The sequence below is a fragment of the Xiphophorus couchianus genome, chromosome 6, assembly GCF_001444195.1.
Source record: "Xiphophorus couchianus chromosome 6, X_couchianus-1.0, whole genome shotgun sequence".
Lineage (NCBI taxonomy): Eukaryota > Metazoa > Chordata > Actinopteri > Cyprinodontiformes > Poeciliidae > Xiphophorus > Xiphophorus couchianus.
In genome coordinates this window covers 4,118,747-4,141,623 of record NC_040233.1, presented here as the reverse complement: position 1 = coordinate 4,141,623, position 22,877 = coordinate 4,118,747, and the positions used below count along the sequence as shown (strand labels likewise).

The 22,877-nt window shown below is 41.3% G+C and overlaps 2 protein-coding genes across 2 annotated transcripts; both read left to right on the top strand.

The window, feature by feature from the left end:
- The first annotated feature begins 1,689 nt into the window (after window positions 1–1,689).
- Window positions 1,690–7,914, top strand: rgs18 (regulator of G protein signaling 18). The gene is made up of 5 exons (XM_028021656.1): window positions 1,690–1,940; window positions 2,332–2,436; window positions 2,695–2,756; window positions 4,670–4,836; window positions 5,930–7,914. Exons 1-5 carry the CDS (start codon window positions 1,819–1,821, stop codon window positions 6,182–6,184), a joined length of 711 nt encoding a protein of 236 aa, XP_027877457.1. The 5' UTR covers window positions 1,690–1,818; the 3' UTR covers window positions 6,185–7,914.
- An 11,666-nt stretch (window positions 7,915–19,580) lies between these two features.
- On the top strand, window positions 19,581–22,483 carry LOC114146010 (regulator of G-protein signaling 21-like). Its single transcript, XM_028019732.1, is given in 5 exon segments — window positions 19,581–20,265; window positions 20,267–20,392; window positions 20,637–20,721; window positions 21,399–21,565; window positions 21,656–22,483. Coding segments are annotated over 5 exon segments (639 nt in total). The 5' UTR covers window positions 19,581–20,181; the 3' UTR covers window positions 21,833–22,483.
- The last annotated feature ends 394 nt before the right edge of the window (window positions 22,484–22,877 follow it).

The window sequence follows — 22,877 nt, the reverse complement described above, 5'->3', positions numbered from 1 at the left end:
GGAGGAAGTGTTCAGAGGGTGGTTCCTTTTAACACTCCTTCAGCCGGTGTGGCATCTGTTTAAAGGCGTCACAGACACTGAAACACTCCTCAGTCATAGATACAGTCTAATCTCGTGGTTATTAAACAGTCAGTGGACATATACAGGAAGGCAGAGGTGGGAGGACTGGACTTGAAGACCTGCCCGTACCGATTTCTCATCCAGGTATTGGATGTGCGGTCACAATCTGTTGTGGGCAGGGGAGGGAAGGTGTATTCTGGGGAAATGGACTTAATCAGCACATGAAACGCAAGAGCAGGGAAAAGGTTCAGTGGATTTCTACTGGCAAACATGGCCGACATTCTGGTAGGGTTGGAGGAACTCTGGAGAGATTAAATAGTGAAGGGTCCAGGTAAAACGGAGAGACAGAGGATTAGGGATGGCTGAATAAAACTGATTAGGAATGAAAGACTTTGTATGGAGACTTGAAAATATGAATGGCATACAGGCAAGGCAGAAACACTTCATTACATTGGCATGGATTCCTTAGAGAATCTCTAGAAGACCATTGAAGGTTTTTTTTGAGGACAACAGAGAAGCCATGAGGTAAGAACAGGAAACATTAAGAAAGATTAGAGATAAAAGCCAGACGCTATCATGTGTGTTGACACTCGGGTAGAGAACCATTTGGTTGCTTGTCAGTAGAGGTGGCCTTATGAGGAAGTGGAGACTCGAGGTTGGTGAAAAGCACAACACAAACACAGCAACAGCCCAGAGTCATGACATAATCCCAAAGTTTGGATGTCTTACTTGTCAGTGTTTAGTCCACGACCTAAAAATGAAAAATGTGGCATTTAGCAAACACTACCAAGACGTTAACATCTTGGTAGTGTTATACCAAGTCCTTTACCATACAGAGTCCTTCACTATTCTAGTTGTTCCTGGGAGGCAAATCATCCACACTGTTGATCTCTTTTGATTTCACCCAATTTTATCTTTCTCAGCCGTGTGTCTGATAGTATTATTGTTGCTGTTGGCGTTTCCCCTTGGCCAGGGGTGGACAATCCTGGTCCTCAAGGACCGGTGTTCTGCAGCTCTTAGAAGGTGATTCAGCTATTTGATTCAAGTGTGCAGTCAACCTCTCCAGGGTCCTGCTAATGACCTCATTATTTGACTCGGGTGTGTTGAAATAGAGACGCATCTAAACGTTGCAGGAGACCGGCCCTCCAGGCCTGGATTTGCCCACCCTTGGCAGTACAGCAGGCCTTTACTAGACAAGCAACCAAGAGTCCCATGGTAACTCTGGAGGAGCCGCAGACATCCACAGCTCAGGAAATCTATCAACTAGATAACTTATCATTTTTGCACCCAAATACAAACCTCTTCAAGAAGTATAAATACTTATTATACATCACTGATCGTTCTCCCGATAATGTATTTAAAAGGAAACATTTCCCCAGAAATCACCTCTGCAATTTTTTTCACTTGCAAAGAAAATTAATAAAAAATGTCGAAGATGTTGCCTTTTCCCTGAAAAAGAAGGGGGGGGGGGGGGGGGGGATTCTGTTAATTAGCGTAACCATGTTTCCTTGTCAAAAAACTTTAAGCAATCTGTCGACAGGATGTTGAACCCGAGGGGATTTTCTGGGTCGCTGATGGAGCCGCTGGGCCCTTACAGGAAGTGGAGCAGGTATGGGAAATGAAACGCGAGCAGGGTTTATAAAAGATGAGAAGGGCTCATCAAATGATGGGTTAAACAGTTTTTTTCCCCTTTTTTTTTTCCACGGCCCTATTTGTGGCCTACGGCTTTGCGCGGCACACTCACACTGACAGACGAGCATGGAGACGCTGCTGTTTCTATTTCCTCAATTTAACTACATGGCCCCAAAGGAGGAAGCATATTTCAGAATGTTTGCTGTACAGGACCTGCAGCCACGAGCGATGAAGGACGACAGCGGCAGGTTGGTGTCTGAACTCGACTCCTTTTCAGTCATCTAAAGACTAATTTAGAGCAAATTTACTGAATATGTTTATTAATATACGCGCAGAACTGGAACTGCAAGGCAGCAGATTGATTTCAATCAACACCACCGCTTTTACAGCTTTTAAGTCGTTGCCAGCGAGTCTCTCTGCTTTTTTTTCTTTTTATTAAGACTTGTCAGCTAACCTGACTTATCTTTTAGGTCAATTCTTTACCACGAGCAAGCGGGTGTAATTAATTGTGTGTCATGTCCACCACCTCAGAATGTGTCAGAGGAAAAGTCTGCAATAAGTTGCTGGTTTGTTAAATAGTGCCACAAGTGCGGCGCCGAGTGTTTTGGAGCTTGATGTATTTTCTGCCTTGTTTTGCAGACAGAAAGACAAAGAGAGGAAGAGCCGACTAAGCCTTTTTCTCACCAAGTCGGGCTCCCATGAAAACGTCAGTCCCCATAAAAAGACAAACACGACAACGAGCAAGTGAGGCACAATTCATTATTTTTCACGCACAGCCGCTGTTATGCCAGGCGACCGTGATTCATTTTTAACCTCCCCGAGTTTCCAGCGGGGCCCTCCGTCGACTCATTAGGCGGCATGCAGAAAACCTGGCGAGGAGACGGCTCTCCGAGAATCCCCCCCCCCCCAAAAAAAAACATTGTTCGCTGCATCATTAGGGAGGATCTGACCGTTTTGTCTGACCCTTTTGTCCTTTCTTTTTTTTTTTTTTTCTTTCTGCAGCATCTCACCAGAGGCAGCCTTGCAGTGGAGCGACTCCTTTGAAGAGCTGCTGAAGCACACAGGTCAGCCCGAGCCTCGGAAACTTTCACGGCAGCGCTCGTTTAAATTGCTGTCCGAACCAGTCGATTCGACTGTCAGACGTTTTTTTTTTTGTTTTTTTTTTTTTTGCTTTCTGTGGGCTCAAAACTGGAGCGGAGCGCTCACAGCGATAAATAGAGGATGGGAGACGACAGCGGGAGTTTCACTACATCTTTTAATGTTTTGTCAGAACAGACAGCAATACAGAAACTGTGCAACTTCCTCCTAATCACAGAAGTAACACTTTAGGACCACACTGAAACCCTGTGTGCTGTTTTGGAAACATTTTTTTAAAGATGCCTTTAAAGTTTCTTGTAGATCTGCTGTGAATATTTTTTAATGTTTTTTTTTTTTTTTTTACTGAAGTTACTCCCATACATGTTGCTGGTCGTGTTAAATACCAAGCTTGCAGTTTGAAATTGGTAGTTTTCCATCGTACCAGCAACAAAAATCATATATGGTAAAAGGTATTAATGTTCAGAACATAAATATCAGCATGGAAAATGTTTACTAGAGATTGCTGAAGGAAAATCAGTCACCAGTTGATGCCTGTTTACCACAGACCAACTAAAAGCAAAGAAAATTAGATGGACATGAACTCCTGATGAATTCTAATCTTAGCAGACCTACTTTCCACTAGTCACTAGTTGTTGATGACGTCGTCAAAAGATGGTGTCATTTTCTATAAGAATTAAAGGTCAGGTATGTAACTTTTATAGGAAACATCTATTTTACATTTTGAAACTGTCACTGTGTCGTGATGGTTTAGTATGAGACAGATAATCTGAAAAATATCAACCTTCTCCCAGTGTTCCCTTATATGAATGCTAATGCTAATTAGCATGGCTTACCGATGACTGTGGGTAAATAGATTTCCTGGAGCGGTGAGTTGTTTACCTGCCATTAGCACATTGAGCAGCGTGCACACAATATTGATTGACAGCACTAAGACCCTCCTACTGGATCAGATTGGATGTTTCTGCAGATGGCAATAATAGCTAAGGTAGGAGGCAGAGGAGTGCGATCTTTTCACAGATTATCTGTCTCATTACGTGCCGTCATGACAAGGTGACAGTTTCACAAATATGTGAAACATGACATACGCGTTATGTCATGGAAAACATGTTATAACATGTTACAAACATGTTATAACGCATTTTATGAACAGGAAGGAGCGTTCATGAATGTTTATGACTGTTGTCCTGAAGTGTCATTCCGTAAATAATGACAATTTTAATCCAAAGTTGACACTTTATGGACTTTTAATGCAACTTATAGTACAACTTTGCATTAAAAGTGTAATTATTTTTGGAATGGTACTTTTTTTTTAATAAATAAAAGTCACATACACCAGATTTAAAGACTTTAAAGTTTCATAGAACGTTTGATTCTCAGATGTAACGGGGGAAGGTTATTTTATTGGTGATTTAATTGGTCTTATTCAAACTTACTTTAAATCAGAATGGGGAAAAAAACACGTTAAGGGTTAAAATTCGGAGAGAACAAATTAAAGAATCCACCAGCATTCACATCAGAATCTACTCAGGATTACGAGAAAGTGGCTATTTGGGTCCAAGTGGTGTCATTTCTATTGTTCACAGAACAGGCCATGTTCTCTTACACCAGTATCTTTAGCTTACAGAAAGCTGTGAACACCGAAGAGTTCATTGTTGGCCAAAGAGGTCATTTTTAAACAGGAAGTGACACTGATCTCTTTTAGTCAGAGTTGAGAAGTTTGGACTTTTTGCCATGCTAACACACTAATATGATAAAATGACCGATACAGTATTTGACAGAATTCCCTCCACCCTATAGAAAAGTTGATCGACAGTCTCTGTATGCATCTCTCCTTTTACCACATGCTGTTCCAACAGTTTGTGACTCTGTTTTTGTTCAGATGGGGTGGAAACCTTCTCTCAGTTCCTCCGGACGGAGTTCAGCGAGGAAAACATCGAGTTCTGGTTGGCCTGTGAAGAATACAAGACCATCGATTCAGAAACCAAGCTGCTGTCCAAAGCCAAATATATTTATACTGTTTATATTGAATCGGAGGCTCCTAAAGAGGTACGGTGGTGGCATCTTTATGTTCTCTAGAACTGCGCAGATTTAATGGCGCGGAGCTCTGAATGCTCCAGTGACATTTAGCGTTTTCTTAGCTTATCTGTCACTGAGGACTGTTGAAATGAAATATTGATGCCACCGTCAGAAAAATAACCGTGGGCGAGGACTAACACACTCCATAGTCATGAGCCTGTGGCGAGCTGACCTTTGTGAACAATCATTAGGTGCAGCAGCTTGCTGAGGTCATGTGCATGCATGCTGCAAAAAGCGGGTTGAGTTATTTCTGAGTGTGAGACGGTTGCGGCTTCCAGACAATTTGCGCTTGATGATGCGACCACCATCTGATGCGCCGTTCAAAGCCTGCAGCAGTTCAGGCTTGCTGAGGAGTCTGGTTTGAGGTTTTGAACTGTCTGTGCAAAGCTAAAGAGAGCATCTCCCACACACTTTCAGTCTAGAACGAAAGCACATTTACGAGGGTGAAAGGCTTTTTTTTTTCTTCTTCTTCTTTTTTAGCATGGCAGCTTATGACCATTGTAGTTCCTGTTGTGGACGGTTCTGTTTGCAGAAGAGATAAACTTCTACACCAGCGTGTAGGATAATAATGAAAGATATGGCGAGCGCATTTCACAAAGGGCATTTCTAAAGTCATAAAAATGTACTAACGCGCTTCCTCGAGCAAATGTGGGACTTCCCCCGTCTGTCTTTGGGTTTAAGCCATTTGGCAAAAAAAATGTGAACAAATTTCAGACTCTATGCATGGAAGGCTGGTAGTGAGTCCAAAAGACCCGCAGCTGTAATTACAGTAAAAATCTGATTGGTTGGATACAGATATATGCCCGCTTTTACAAATTTTATTGTGAAACCTGTCAAATACGTACTACTTTTTGTTGGCCTAGCCCATAAAATAGGAAACTTGAGGTTATAATGTGACAAAACCTGATAAGTTCGAGGGCAGTCGATTTGTTTTGCAAGCTACTCTAAATCTTGACCAGCAAAGCTAAAATCATGTTGGATATTTGTGTTTAATGCACCACCTACAAGCCGCGTCTCCTGTTCTAACTGGTCATACTTGATATTTGCCTTTGCTTTAACTCAGGTCAACATCGACTACAACACAAAGATGGCCATCCAGAAAAACATGGAGCACCCAACGCGGGGCTGCTTCGACGCAGCCCAGACGAAAGTCTTCAGCCTGATGAAAAAGGACTCCTACCCAAGGTTCCTGCACTCTGACATTTACATGCGCATCACTCGGAGGAAGGGCCCCGGAGCCACCATGTTCCGCAGAAGGTCACGCTCCTGCGTGTTTAACGAGCGCGGGGAAGCCAAAACCGAGCCCTCGGCTTGGTAATCGCAAACGCTGCGCAGCTGCGTGGAATGGATTCGCCATCATCCGGGGGACTGTCTCTGATTTGCAACACAACTGTTGAGACACGATGCGGTGTCTTAATTTAGGCCCCACAGGTTCTGATATGTAGAGTGCAATATTTTTGTGTAACCACAGATTTCCCGATGGATGACTTCTCAGACACAGCACCAAAGTGAATTGACATTAATAGTAATTTAAATGTACAATTTGGGAAATATTTCCTTCCATTAGTTTTTGTAAGATTTCTATCCTCGTTTCAGCTTGGTAAATTTTATCCCGTGGTTCTTTCATTTTACCTTAGGAACTGCTAGCAGGGAAGGACAGAAACTATTTCTATTTTAATTTACCTAGCTCTATTTTCCTGACGGTTTATGTTTCATTTTTTATTTGCCTCAGAAGTTAGAGCCTGGATCTGTATTAATAATCATCTCTGAAAACTTATTGGGTTCCAGTCAGTTTATAAAAACCATTATGGTTTGCTTCTGTTGTGCTACATGGCCATGCTAATAGCTATTAGCCTCCCAGGCTAATAATGATGATATTCCTCTGATGTTTATCCGTCCAAACACTGTAGCAACCAGAGCTTGTACATTGCTCTGGTTTTATTAATTAGAATTAATTTATTAACTTTATGAAACAAACGTTAGCATAGCATGGCTGCCATATTGAATTTTCAGGCCAGATTGTGTGAGAAACGTCTGACCTTTCATGATGGAATTCCAACTTTATGAAGGAAGTCATTAGTTGGAGATTGTGACTTGTGCAATTTCAGCCAAATGATTAATTGAAGTAATGGGCTTTTTTGAAACTTGCCATGCTTTTGGATGTTTGCTACCCATTTGTTTCCTAGCAACTTAAAGCCAGCACAGACAGCTGTATTTTTAATTTATTTATTTTTTGCTTTCCCACGGTGTTTTCCGCTAAGCTAGGGGTAACTTCGTGCAGACACGAGCGTGTTAGCAATGCTGTTGTTTCACACTTGCCTTGAAAACGAAAGGGCACAATTACCAGAAATGTGGACGCATGTATTCTGATTATTCACTTGGCAACCAACAGCCCGAATCCATCCTGGGAGGTTATTTAGCAGCGGTAACATTTTTCTGCTCCATCGGCTAAAATATACTGAGCCCAGAAAGGGGATTGCTCCGCTGGTTGCTTCGTGGATGCGATTGCCATTGTGATGCACTGAATGACAGCAGCCTTCGGTGAGGATTTTCTTTAAGACTTTCTGAAACCTTCCGAAGACTTGAAGGAAAGTGGAAACATTTGAGGAAGGGAGGCAGTTCAAGTGCTTGTTGAGGCACATTCAACACTTTGCCCCCCCCCCCCCTCTGCACAGCCGCGGTGTGTTACAGATTCATACTGTTATGCTTAAGTTTTCATTAAAACTGATGATTTGCGCCTCTTGCACCGTCGACCCCTCCCATGTGAATAACAAGCAGTGAAAGCCTGAGGTCTTATTGACTGCAAAGCACCCAACTGTTGTCTTAACATTATATTAGATCATACATGTCTGCCTGTCGTGATCGGATTCCCTTCTCACACACACCGTGTCTTCTCTGAATACTAATATTATGTCACATTAAGATTGCTGATTTTCAGTTGCCATCTAATATAATTCATGTATTACTTGATCTCCTTTGGTATTCGACTGCTGTCAAATGTACATACTGTATGTGGACAACATCAAATAAAAAGACTTTCCTGTAAAATCTGTGTTAATGAGGCCATAAATGACATTAATTGCTTTGAATGAGCGCATAAACAGGACAAATAGAGCTGTAATGTGCACATATTAAGCCAGTGGGAAACACTGGTTGCATGTAGCTCCCTGCACTAAATCACTGAAAAATTAATGACCCATATCAGCTCTAACCACTCTAGTGTGGAATTATTTATGTTGCTGTATACGGACGGGGCGAGCCATGTTTGCCGCAAATGGAAGTAAGTATCAACCCAGACGTGCAGAACATCTGCATATTTCCAACACACCGAGATTATGTGTGGACAGCATCGGGGTTTCGCCTCATTTGCGCTCAGGTTTCTAGTAGCCTTCACACGGTGGAAGTCCTTCGCAGAGCATGTTAGTGTCAATCTCCTCGAAATCTGTGCGGAATATCTCAAAATTCACATTATTTATTCACCCCCCTGGAAGACGGCAGCGCACGCGCTGGGCTTCGGCAGGGTGAAGGTGTGGGTGGCGCAGGGGGTCGTGATTTCCTCTAATTGCCTGCTAGCATTAGCAAACGTGGATCCGAACATTTCCCTGTCAAACAAGTCACAACTGAAGAACAGCTCCTCTTAAACTTAAAGGGACAGTACCGGTGGTAGAGATCTCCCAACGGCGTCTTCGTGTAATTGAAAACTCCAGATGAGTTTTTCCTCTAAGACTGAAGCTTCTGGATGTTCTGAGAAGAGCTAAAGGCAAAGCAGACGTCTGCCATCTTTAAATGAAAGCTGTGCTGAGGTTAGAATATTTAAAACATTTCCTCTGAGCTACTAATAGAAAGGCAGCCTGGATTAATAAAAATAACCATTACTCAAATTGATGAGACTTTTACAAATTTTACGCTACTTTACCACAGTGATCAAAATGTCTTTTCTGTGTCTAACTGGTGCAGAAAAGTGTAGGTTAAAATTGGGTCATATACATTTGTTTTTCTTTGTTTGTTTTTTCAGGTTTTTTAGTATTATTAAAGGTAAAAATGTAAACCTGTTTCACTCCTGAGAGAACCATAAAAATAACAGAAAGAGCCAGGCTGAAGCTCTGGCTCCAACACCTTTTTATTTTTCAAAAGATACTAATTTCCCCCACAAACATGTTCCTTTTTAACATAGGTTTTGAACTTTCTGTCCCAGTCTGAAATTATCACTATGAAATTTTCTTTGTTTTGTTTTTTTTTGTTTTTACAAATACAAATTTTACCACAAATAAAATTTGTGGAAATCATTTTAGGAAATCTCAGGGAAATCATCCCTGAGATTTCCTTTTATAACTGCCTATTTTTAACCGCCTGCTCTAATAGTGCAAACGGCAAAAATTGACTTTGGAGCCTTACGTGTCAAGTTCCTTCATCAGAAACATACCTGGAGTGTTGCTTTGATTCTTTCATGCATGTTTGAGAAATCCTTTAATCTCCATTCAGCTGTGGAAAACGCCTGGTAGGACCTAGCCCCGCCTTCGAGGACGAAGCTCCTCCTCAGAGCTGCAGTTTCCAACCAGAGCTTCCATCTTACAGAGCGGCTCCCACCTCCCCCACGACTCTCACAGTCAGCTCCTTCAGGCAGCCAGCAGCAAGTAGTAAACTCCTGGTGGAACTGTTCATCTCTGGAGCTCATGATATGAACTATTTCTGAGTTGAAAGCTCAGATGAACATTTCTAAACGCTTAATAGAGGAATGTTGATGCGATGACATGCTGAAGGCGGCGCGTCAGAACGAGCAGGACAAAGGGACAAAGGCCCAATTTCAAGGCATTAGAAGAAATTTGACTTTGTAATTTAAGTTATGTTTGGCATATGCAACATTTTTATAACAACTGAATATACAGTAGTTACTGGATTGTGTTATAAAATGATACTATGTGGCTGGAAAACGCATAATACACCCCCTTTAATAATGTCTGTGTACACATTTTGCTGTTTATTTATTTATTTATTTTCTTTTTCATAGTGATTTTTTTCTTATCACTGTGAAATTCTCATGGTGATCATTTCAGACTGGGACAGAAAGTTCAAAACCTATGTTAAAAAGGAACATGTTTGTGGGGGAAATTAGTTTCTTTTGAAAAATAAAAGGTGTTGGAGCCAGAGTTTCAGCCTACCTTTTTTCTTATTTATTTTTTTCTTGACAGACTACTATAAAGTAGTCTGTCAGACTACTTTATTTGAAAGTAGTCTGACAGGAAAGAGGGTAATGAGAGAGGGGGAGGACATGCGGCAAATGTCGCCAGGCCAAGAATCGAACCTGCGACCACCGTCACAAGGAGGACCAGGGTTCTCCATACCTGGTCGTACTTTGCCCCTACGCCACCACAGAATCCCATTCTGCTGTTTTTTGCAGCACATTCAGGCACCCTTGTGGCATTTCTGAATTTCTAAGCGTCTAATTTTAGACCCCACTGCAACCAGGCAGTTTGAATCTAAACTCAAGACTGCATCCACTTAACAGTGACTCATGGGAGTGAAGTGTGTGAGTTGGCCTCAGTGTCATTATTAGGTCTAATGCTCAGTATGAGTTTTTATGTCCACGAGTTAATAGTTACCCTGAGTGGCACGCTTCACATTTATTAATCTAAGTAGCCGTTTCACTCAGGAAGATCACTGGTGGCACACAGGGCCAACCTCAGTTTCTCATACAAGTCCTCATCGGCTTGTTTTTAAAAACCAATTTAAACCTGCCACGGGTTTAAAGATTAATTAAAAACAACTTTCCCACAAACCACTTTGATGCTGTTGCGATTGGACTCGCTCTAAGATGATGAAGTCCGCTTTGGTCTTGGCCCCTCTCGGATTAGCCTCTAGCTTAAGCCTCCATGGCCGAGCATTCTGGATTTGTATTAAAGAGACTTATCCATTTCAGGTAATGTTTTTGCTTACAACCTTTTAATAGAACCCGACTTCAAAATTCCTAAACTAATTACGAGGCAGAAATCAGTTTGGCTGAAGAAGTAAACATGAAAATGGAGATAAATGCCAGTATGAGGAGACCTAAAAGCAAAATAACTTGTTTTAAAATTGGCTTTTTCGAGCTTTACATGATGTTATAATGTTATTCCCTCATCAGAAACTTACCTGGAGTGTTGCCTTGATTCTTTCCATGTATGTTTGAGAAATCCTCGAATCTCCCCTGGCAACCATTCAGCTGTGGAAAATGCCTGGTTGGACTTAGCACCACCTTCAGTTTCCAGGTTTCCGAGCTTCCACCTCATAGAGCACGACTCCCCCACTCCGCTCCTTCAGACTAGCCAGCAGCAATTAGCAAACACCTGGTGGATCAGCTGAGCTCATTATGCTAGCTACTTGTCAGTGTAACGCTGGTAAAAACGTTGTTAAAGGGTTAATGGAGACATATTGTGATGACTTCCTGAAGGCGGAGTTTCAGGAAGAGCAGGAGCTTCTTAAAGAGACAGAGGCCCAATTTCAAGGCATAAATTACAAAATCTAATTTCTTTAAAGTCATATGATATTTGACTTTGATAACTGAAGTGCTATAAAATGCCACTATGTGCCAGGAAAATATATAGTACTTGACCCTTCAAAGTATCCAAATAGCAAGCTTAGCTCATAATTTCTCAAATACATGAACTAAAAGACTCCAATTCCACTCTAAGATAATCAGGAGTGTTGTGTCCCGGGGCTAAATACTCCGCAAGCTTTATGCAGGTTGATCACATCTCCGAAGCTCTTTTATCTGACCCCATGCGAGACAAATCTAGAGATTATTTGACTGCCAGACTCAGATATCGAGCTACGAAATCCACCCCCCTTGAAAATCTGTTTTCACTCGACGCCCGCAACCATATCGACGAGCCTGGATAAATCTCAGAGCAACTGCAGACACAAGGCCACATTAAGTTTTGAAAGACTCAAGGTGAGTACCTCCTCCCCTTCCGACGCAATGAAGCCCTCACCGAACGTCGGAGGATGCAGTGAAAAAGCCAACTCGACGCCAAGTTCCCTGAACTACCTAAAGTGAGTGAATGTTTTGCGGGGAACAGGTGGCAGGTTTCTCTGTCAGCCAGCTGCACACTAAATATCAGGATTGCGAGAGGCTGCCAGCAGCGTTAGATCTATAGAGCTTTGCCGGAAATGACTCATTATTAAAAGGATTTTTTTTTTCTTCACCGCCATTTTCCTCATCTTATCCCATCAAAGTAAACAGAGGCCGTGCAAAATTGTAGAGAAAGATTACTTACTTACTGAATTACTTTCAAGGCTTTCTAAATGTGTGTGTGTGTGTGTGTGTGTGTGTGTTTTTTTACAGGTCATTTTCGGCTCTCTAGGCTTTTATTTAACCGTGGTCAGACAGGAAGTGGGTTATGAGAAAGGGGGAAGACACGGAACAAGCACAACGGGCCGGGACTCGAACCTCTGACGGCCACGGCAAAAAGGAAGGCATCCCATCCGTATATGGGTCTCTTCCCCTGCGTCACGCCGCGCCCGGTTCTTTTCTCTCTTTTTTTTTTCTCGTTTTGTTGCCTCTTCCTCTCCACCTTCAACCTGCATCCTGCTGCCTGTAGCCTCAGTGGAGGAATCAAAAACCCGTTCAGGTTCAAATGAATAAACCCAGCAAGACCAACAACAAAGGGAGAGTCTGACGAATCCAGGGCTGTTGTAATTACACAACATAATGGAGCTTAGAGAAGCGGAGAGAGAGAAGAGCTGCGGAGGACTACAGTGCCACCGTGTGTACGGTGACGGTACTGCAACCCTTTCTAACAAAACTATGAAAACAAATTAGGTGCTCTTTAACAAAATGTGCCTTTTTAGCTAGTTGGGAAGCACTCTGCTATCTGTAACCTCTAATGGCGGTGGGAGGGGAACAGTACGCTTTGAAATGATCCCAAAAAAAAAAAAAAAAAAGGCTTAATCTGCACAGGAGCATCACAGCCGCTCTGCAGTGGCCGCGCGCACCCGGTGGCCCTTTTTTGAAAAACAAATTGCTCGACTTGCCGCTTCTCCTCACATGCAAATAGGGGTTAGCCTGGGTGTTTTCCATCATCTGCTGCGATTTACATTCTCGCCTTGTTTTGGTTCTGTCACATTTCAGCCAATGGTCAAGAAGGTCAGCGAAGGTGGGGGGAAGAGAAGGAGAGAGAGAGAGAGAAAAAAAAGAAGCACTATTTGTATGTGTAGTGTGTGTGTGTGTGTGTGTGTGTGTACAACCAGCAAACCCAGAGGAGAAGTGAACACTCATATATAGCCAATGATCTGTTATGGTAATGTCTGCTGCAGTAAACGACACTGCAGCTGTCTGTGGCTCCAGAGAGAAAAGAGAGAGACTCAGATATCCTTAAAAGCATGTCAGAAACAGTGGAAATGCACTGAGATGTATAGCTTACACATGCTAAAGCTGAGGCTGATAGAACTGAAAATGAAAAGCGCCATGTAGAGGCGATATGGATTCTGCTGCGTTACCCGCCTCCTGGGGGAATGCTGAATCAAACTACGAACATGTGGGCTGGAAAAAAAACCATTTAATTGTTTCATTTCACTCTTTGTTTAAAATGCTTCAGCTGCTCTGTACAGAAAGCCAATAAGCCAATTAACCATGTTTCTGTCAAGCTCATGGTTGTTTGGTTTTTCGTCTGTGCTGTCGGATGTTTAGCGTTCATTTAAAACTTTGAGAAACAGTTTGGACCTTCAGAAGTGAGATTTTAGAAACTTTGAGTGCCCAACGATTAGTTAATTCACCTGCGGTAGACATGTGTCTGGTCACTGGGAGTTGGCAGAAAAGTGAAGATGTTTCTGAGTTTTAGCTGCTTAAGACAGTTGAAAATGTTCCTAATTGGCAGATATTCCTAAAGACCTAATCAGCTGTGACTCATCAGTCCACTTTAAGTCCAACCAGAGTGGAGTAAGCTTCTTAGATTTTGAGACACGTGCAGCAGATGATTTGTGTTTTCTTTTCTTTTTTAAGGGTTTTTTTTTTTGTGAAAAATGTATCTGGTGAGTTGGACTGTGTTGTGATGGCTCACACTAATCAAGGACTACTACAAAGTTCAGTTCACACACCATTAAGCTGCATATGCTTCAAGTACAGATTAGTTCTCATTTACTTGTTGATCTGTTTGTGACAGCCTGGGTTAGCATTTCAATGATTAAGACTTGGAGAATATGGGACCTGGTTGTGGGAGCGCATCGTTTTAGTTCTTTTTATTTTTTTAAGTTTTTACTGGCACTAGTAGCATTTATTGGTCACATAGGAAGGTGGGTAGTGAGAGAGAGAGAGAGAAGGAAGACATGCAGGGAAGGTCATCAGGCCGGGAATCGAACCAGTGACAGCTGTTGTTCTCTTCATATTTGTCTCGATAGAGTATCAGGGCCATACTGAGAACCAATAGTCATTACGAGAACAGACTTGTACGGGAATAGCTATAATTTTACGAGATCATACGAGATTAAAAGTCGAAATAATGAGTAGTCGTAATATTTCACGAAAAAAGTCGTAGTATTATGAAAACGGTCGTATTGCGAGAATAATGAGTCGTACGAGAATAAAGTTGTAACATAGCAAAATGTAATGTTTCAGTTGTTGGCTGTGTGTTCTATGACTTTATGTCTTTGTGTTTTTATGATGAAAAGCACTTTGAAATGCCTTATTGCTAAAATAAAATTTTATTGATTTGGCAATATGAGAACAGAGTCATAGTATTTGAACTAAAGGGCGTGGTGATTTGTATCTGAAAAAACTGCAGGCGTCCGTTCAAAGATGTGGCGTCCTTTTATTGTTGCTCAACTTACAATTCTTGATGCAACAAAACAAAACGATCAGCAAACATCACACTCATAACTCCTTTTTGATAATATAGTTGCTAAACTATTGAACTACTGCAAGCTACTACAAAAAAACACCTGTTCTGCCACACTCTAGAAAGTTCCAACACATTAAGGCTCTGATAGGTTGTCGTCGACCATGATTGACAGACAGACCAGCCAATCACAGTCCAGACAAGCCTAGGAGAAGTCCAACGAACTTGTGGTATTTTCCACAGCATAAAAAAAAAGCCACATTATGAGAATAGTCATATTGTTATGAAAACAGTCATAATACAAGAATAAAATAATATTTTGAGAATAAAGCCACATTATTGCAAAAATAGTCATAACACGAGAATAAAGTCAAAATAATGAGAATAGTTGTAATATCATGACTTTGTCGTACGACTTCACTCTGATAATTTTGACTTTATTCTCATTATATTTTTTTAATTAACATGGCCCTGATACTCAGTCATGCTATACAAACTGTAGTTTGCATAATTTCATGCTTCAGTTGTCAGAAAATAAAATATAGAGTTGAAATCGGGCCCATCAAGACCAAGTCTTTAAATTTCTACGATGCTGATGTTCCTTTTCGACCCTGACTCTGTTCAAACCTCCGCTATGTTAAAGGCAAAATCTAACATTGGCTATATTTAACTCTACAAATGTCAAAGAGTGAAGTTAGAAGTGGCAAAATTCATTAAGCTGTGAATCATTCCCTTGTTTGTCTTGCCTGCACCTGCAAAGCCTCACGTTTCACTTCCTGCCTGCATCAGACTCCCACCATGTCTTGGAAACAGAAGGTCATGACCTTTCCTCTGATATTGTTGCATTTGAAGCAAAAAAAAGAATGTATTAGAGTCTAGCTTAAAGCAGAGGGAAGCCAGGCTCCACCAGAAAAAGAATGTGTTCAACAGCTTGACCCGTGCCCTTACACACTCACACACGCCTGTTTGCGCAGCTATCTTCGCGGGGACTTTCCATTGACTTCCATTCATTTCTACAGCCTAAACCTTACCCTTACCCTTACCCTAACCCTACCCATTACATATCTAACCCTAACTCAATTCACAACTTAGTCCTAAATCTGACCCCTGACCCAAAAACAGCGTTTCCCCTTATGGGGAAAAAGCTTTAGTCCGCACAATGAGCAGTGTGTCCCCACAACGTAGTATATGTCAGGAAAATGGTCCCTACAAGGTATTAGAAACAAACGCACACACACACACACACACACACACACACACATTCGCAAAAGCACAGCAGTCACCATGGCCTTACCTTTGAAGGTAAATGTCACGACCCACGCTGAATAAAGACGCTCAAGTCTGTCCCAAAAGTTTCTCAGTTTGCCACTTTCTTTCCCTCTCTAATAGAATGCCATGTAATAAGCAGGAAGAGCTGTGGGAGATTCTTCATGTAAAAAAGCTGCATTGCTAAATTCAAAGTTCAGCATAAAGTTACATTTTCCTGTGTAGATGGTACCAAACTTCCTAAATGTCTCTTGCAAAAGTGAAGACATTTAATATCCAGTAACATAGTGTCATCCTACTGATAAACAGTTTTGGTTGGAGTTACACTAAATAGCTAATATCGACTAAAACACCAGGTATGTCTGACGAGCGGTTGCCTTTCTGCTGAAGGTGAGGGACTTATTACCAGGAATAGTTTTACAGAACCTCAATTCAAAAATTCAAAACCAACCGTTTAAAGTCTGGGTCGACGGAATTTGTTGGACGTTACGTAACTAGATTCGTTGGGTAAACGATTTAGCATTGCTAAATTCAAACTTCAACGAAAGGTCATCAATGACAGTGTTTTGACATTGTGCCAAACTCCCCAAATATCAAAAGTGAAGATGTTTAATATCCAGTAATATAGTGTCATATCCCACTACTATAAACGGTTTTGGTTGGCGTTATCATAAATTGCTGATATCGACTAAAACACAGGCGGTTAGCTTTCTGCTAACGCTAAAGCACCTATTACCAGGAATAGCTTTATAGAACCTCAACAGAAAAAAACCCAAACCAACCATTTACAGTCTGGACCGACCAAAACTTTAAGACGTTAACACTTTAACATTTTCTCTCTTTTCCTCTACAGCCGACCTAAGACAGAAGAAACATGTTGAATGAATCACTCCTACAAATTTACTCAACTCTCTTACTATTCCTCCACGCAGCCTGACTTCCTTAATACATCTTGACAAAAATCTCTACAAACCAGTTGGATAACTTCATGTGATAGAATCGGCTCAGGTGAACTTGTCAGCCTTATTAGCAGACCATAAAACAAGGACAGGTGTAGTTGTTGTCATTGCCTTCTTACTTCAGCAATGCTTTTCCTAAAGCAGAAAGAACGGCTTTCCGACTGATCAAGAACTTCATGCTGAGATGTCTGAGTGCAGTGAAGAACGTTTCAAACGCTCACGAGGGTTCATCATCACCTTTCAGTCTTCTTATGCTACATGACTGCTTATATGATGAGGGTGATGCACAAGAGCTGAATGTATTCACACAGCAGCAGTACTCCTGCAGAGCTCCTGACGACTGAAAAAAACTTTTTTAAAAATTGGTGAATGGAGGAAATTCCCCTGAACACTTTTCATGCTACCGAGTTTGAATCCGTTTCGTTCCATAATCCTGGAATCACACCAAATTTCACCGTGCATTTGGCTCTTAATGAATCAAAGATGAAGCCAAACTGGAAAGGTTTCTAAAAAATGTTGTACAACCCAAAATATAAAGTTGCGGTGAGACGTTTGCATACTTTTTCAATAATTATGAAGGTACTCTTAATTTAGGGCTATTTCCACATGCATGATTATGCAGCATACAGCTTCAGTTAATGTTCGACAAAAGATAAAAATTATACAGACATTCACCAGAATCTTTAAAGAGATCATCCTGACAGTTATCTCTTTAATAGCCAAGGCCAAAGACTCTCGACTTTCTATATTAAATCATCATTGACTGCAGTTTGTATTTTTGTCTTTGGTACTCAAGAGAGTCACTTGTACAAAAAAACAAGTAAGAAGCTTGTGGAAAGTAATAAAGCTACTCGGTCACACGTTGAAGAAAGTCTTATGGTAGCATTTCTTCACACCTGCTAAGTTTACAATCAGTTGTTTGAAAGTGCCATGGTGTGGTGTGGCGGTGGACCCAAACGCAGCAGGCAGTAGGCGTAGAAATAAGTGGATGTTTTAATGAAGAAAATCAGCCAACAAAAAAATCCAAAATCCAAGGATACAAAAAAATCCATAAACAAAGCAAACTGGAAACACGAGGGACCAACAGGTGGTCCAGGGAGGGAAACATGGGTAGTGACGATCAGGATGACAAGACAGACTGGTGAGTTGTGACTGGGATAGAGGAGCTTAAATACTGGGAAGTAGTAAATGGAACAATGGACCTAACGAGATGAGATAACTGATTGCAGGTATAAGTAGTCGGCACAGGAGCTATCTGAGGGGCGGTGAGAAGATGGCACAGGGAAGCTGAGGAGATATACTGGAGAAAAACCAGGGAGCTGAAAATATCTGTCAAACAAAAGAAAACATTAATACTAAAGAAAACCTGATAAACTAGAAGACAAAAAGACATGAGGGAAAAACATAAACAAACCCAAACAGAAAGAAGGCTGATCTATCAATAATAAAAACCAGGGGACGTAGAGCTATAGAAACTAGAAGATCTGAACAAAGAGATTACCTAACTAGAGTTACTAAAGGAAGACTAAATAAGCCTAAAGTGACAAAATGACTAGGAACACAGCGGGAGAAACTAGAAGGATTAAATAAAAACAAACTATCACTAAAGAAGCTCGACCTAGGCTCTGACATACAAGAAAAACAGAACCTAACTAAAGAACAAACCTAACTAGAAACACTATGAAGGTCTGCAGATAAGAAAAACAACAAGGCAGTTCTAATCCCACTAAATAACCTCAAATAATAAAACTGAAATGACCATGAAGGGCTAACCTAAAGAGAACTAAAACATAACGATAAATAAGATCAAACCCAAACCCAAAAAGCCAGAGTCCTGACAGAAAGTACAAAATTATTTGAAGGTTTGCCATTCTTTGTAAAAAAAAGCCACGTCAATGATTGCGGCAACTGTGACAATGTACAACTGCTCACGCGGTCAAATTAAATTCCGTCTGAGCAAAGCTTTGATAAAGTTTGAGCTATTTGGCTGCAATGACACCTAAATAAACTTAGCTCACCTCAAAGAAACAGTTGAATTGTTGAAACTTGGGCACAACAAGGTTGTTCCAACAAGACCATGATCCTATTCACACCAAACCTGATTTTTAATTGGATAAAACTGGCTAGCTGGTTAACTTCTGAAACTGTCTACTCAAAACCCGTCTAGGCCCAAACAATGGATAATTGTGCACAATGTTTGGCTTGTAGAATGAAATTTGCAGAAGTTATGAACAAGAAACACTAACAGTGCAAGTATGAAGTTTTTGCTCAAACTAGAAGCATTTCCCCTCGCAATCAAATAAAACATATGAAATGTTTACAGTTGTTCTTCATTGTATCATCACAACCATACAAAAGCAGCAATGACCACAATTCTACAATGCTCAGAAATTTTGCCTCCAAATCTCCTGAACCCAACATCAGCTGCCATCACAGTTTGAATACTGCTGAATGGTTTGATCCCTAAACTCTGAGATCTGAACTGAAATGACTAGTGGCTCATTAATTCATCGGTTCAAATGACGAAGCGGATGATGTGTGAGGTTGATCTAAAATTCTCTATACTGCATCTGGGAACATAATTCATTAAGCAAGAGCACGGGCAGCAAAGCAGAAGCGCTTTAAACAGAATTGTTCACGTGAAATGTGAGAATGCTCCCCTGTAGTAAATGTGACTCTTTGCAGTCAGTCTTGCTCTTTTCAAACTCCACATATTCTCACACAAGTGTTTGCATTTTTTTTAACGCTCCCCGCCTTTCGGTCGGCGCAGAGGAGCCCCCGGAAGTTCGGCGATCTCTCTAATGCTCCAAACGTCTGTCACGGGGCGTGAAGGCGGATGATGAATCGGCGCGTTTGCCACTTGTGTCTCCTAAGTCACGCCGCGCGGATGCAAAAACGGCAGGCATGACGAGCTCCGTCCCTCATCGGCCGATTTGTTTACGGCCATTTGTGTACCGTCGTGATCTTTTTACTCGGCGCTTCCTGATCGCTTGCTTGTTGTTTTAAGTAGGCTTGGTTTTTAAGCTCAAAAATCTTGAGCCCCACCGCAGGAATACCAACCCTCAAGACTGAAATCTGGCTGAGTGCTTGCTGTCAAAGCCTTAAAGAACTTTGCTTGACCCCATCCTGACCCTACATGCTGGAATTAACCAGTCGAGTCATGCAGTTATTTCTTATTAACACAACCACATGTGTGTATTAGCGATAACCACCACTGTGGCCCAACAGGTGAGGTCAGCCTAAATCACGGCTGAGCTCTCTCTTCCTCAAGTTGTGGTAGGATGCCCTGGTTCTCCCAACAACAACACTTTGCATGCCCATTTCCATATATTCCATCCACACTGGGTGGGGTTCGTCGACGGAGTAGGTTGAGATTTAGATTTGCTCAGTCACTCGACTCCAATCATTTGCGAACGGTCACAGCCCCGACCTCAACCTGGCAGGACCTCGTCTCCGTCGCCCGTAGCAGAAGACGAAGGAGATGGCAATAAAGTGAGTTTCTGTATGTATCATTATTGGGCCTTTAGCACATTTCAGCAGGGAACTTCACACAGCAGCCATGTGGAAAACACCAAAAAGTTTTTCACTCACTGTAAGTCTCATTTTTTACTTTGGGGCATTAGTTAGCCTCACGTTGTGAAAATTGTTCAGCAGGATTTATCCGGATGTTGTAGATGTTTACACGTAGTGGTCGCAGATAACTTGGCTAGTCATGGCTCTTGATGCTCTTTTCAAGGGTAGATTTTGTTGCTTTCCCAAGGATCCGCTGGACGATGTTGAGGTTTGGAGCGAATCCGTGGATAAAGTCCTCGGTTGCAAAGGTGAGGATCTTCAAATCTTGCTCCTTGAGTCGTTGACTAGGGGTAACCAGAGGCAAAGTCACTGGAGACTGCAAACCTGCAAAGTACAAAACATCATATGGTCAAGATATCTTCTCATTCAGAGGTCCTCATTCAATTCAGTTCAAACATACTATATGGATCCCAAAGGGAAATGAAATGTTGCTGCAACTCATCTTAATTCAAATTGTTCAAAGAGTTATAATAACGGCTGTTGGTAGGAAACATCTTTTCTATCAGTTTGTACATCTGGAACAGTTCATCATCAGTAATAAAGATGGTAACAGATCTTAGAGTTTTTAATTCCCAGTAGAAACAATGGCTTAAACAAAACCAAATTTGCAAACGCTGATCGATACCAACCTACTTTGTTGTGGAGAGTTCACTTTGTCTAATGTATTTTCATGTTTTTCTTGTTAAGTTCCAAAAATTTTATGTATGTGTGTCTGTGTGTGTGTGACAGGAACCTTTAATTCTAATTTCGTTGTCTTTTAATAAAGGTCCAACCAAGGACTGGGTTTGCAAATTAGCCTGTGGCCAGAAAACAACAATTGCTTTGTTTTTAACACGTAAAATGGTTTAATGTTCTGTCCCTGATGAAACTAATGAGAATTGAATTGACTTGACGTGACACAAGTCTCCTGACCCGTGATTTCCAGCCGGACAGATAGCATTCCGGGAGTTCCTGAAGTCGGAGTACAGCGAGGAGAACATCCTGTTTTGGCTCGCCTGCGAGGACTACAAAAAAATCAAGACTGTCCCGGAGATGATCTCGTCCGCCAACAGGATCTACTCTGAGTTTGTCCACCCGGAAGCACCCAGACAGGTAACAACACAAAAACATGTCGGACTGAGTCGCTTCCATTCAGAACCCCACCTCTCTAACGACACTCTGGGTTGTATTGTTCGATTCCAGATCAACATCGACTGCACTACCAGAGAAAACATCACAAAGAACATCTCCCAGCCGACTCTGACGTCTTTCGACACGGCGCAGAAGCTCGTCTACAGCCTGATGGCCAGGGATTGCTACCCGCGCTTCCTAAAATCTGACATCTATCAGGGACTCCTGAGGAAAGCCAACTCCAGGTGACTGTTCCGTTGGAAAAGGTCCCGTGAAAACCTCCTGCTGGGCTGCGATGCTGCGTGGATAACCAGTTTATCCCGCACCGTCCTCATTCTGGAGCATAGGGAATGTATCTTTACTTCTTCTCAGCCTGTGTGGTTCTGTAGTGAGTTGCAGCTCTAGAGAATTTACTGTTTATTTATGTTAAGACGAAGCTAATCCTGTAGGAAACTGTGCAAAATACATCTTCCACGATTATCTATTTCTTCTAGTCTGACTACACAGAATCAGTTCCTTTATTGTAAAGTATTATCACAACTTTGATTGATTATGCAGAAAGAAATGCTGATTTGTTCTGCAGGTTTTTCTCTCCATTTTAATATGCAAACACATAGTTATATCTATCTGCTTTACCCTCTGTTTAAAGTGTATTTCTGTTTGCAGCTTTAAAACATCTTACAAACTAAATCTGTCCAGCTTGGGTGTGGTCCTTCTGAGTACAATGCAAATGAACATTGATGAGCTGCAGGGTGCAAAAAGGTCACTCGAACACCAGGTGGCAGCAAAGGTCTTGAAGTTACAAATTGCATTTCCCTCTATGGAAGTCCAAAAGTGTCACAATTCGGATTTAGTGAGATAAGTTGAATACATATTTCGACGTGTAAATTAAAAACCTTTCAAAAACACACATTAATTCAATAAATACATGAATCAACAATTATTTAATGTTCTAATATTTAATTCAAATCCTGAATGAATGTGTGAATAATTCTGTAAGATTTTAATGCATTATTTGATTATTTATTTCATTGCTTCGTCATTTTATTTGTGAGACACAAAAATTGGACTGGGAGTGGGAGGGGCAAACATTACTGTAGATGCATTGTTGTTATTGTGAAAGTTAACCAATCCAGATTTTGATTCAGTTCAATAATCCTAATAATTTTGATTATTTCAAACCACAAATAAGTGAAATAACTGTAAATGCTTTTAAAGCACAATGGATTTTCTCTTAAATTAACAATACTGATATTTCCTTATTTGGTAATATATTGACCCATTTACATATTTG

Excerpts from the sequence above, each read along its gene's own strand:
- rgs18 (XM_028021656.1), top strand. The coding sequence starts at position 1,819 with ATGGAGACGCTGCTGTTTCTATTTCCTCAATTTAACTACATGGCCCCA. Across the intron at positions 1,941-2,331 it reads ATGAAGGACGACAGCGGCAG|ACAGAAAGACAAAGAGAGGA; the intron begins GTTGGTGTCTGA and ends CTTGTTTTGCAG. Across the intron at positions 2,757-4,669 it reads AGAGCTGCTGAAGCACACAG|ATGGGGTGGAAACCTTCTCT; the intron begins GTCAGCCCGAGC and ends GTTTTTGTTCAG.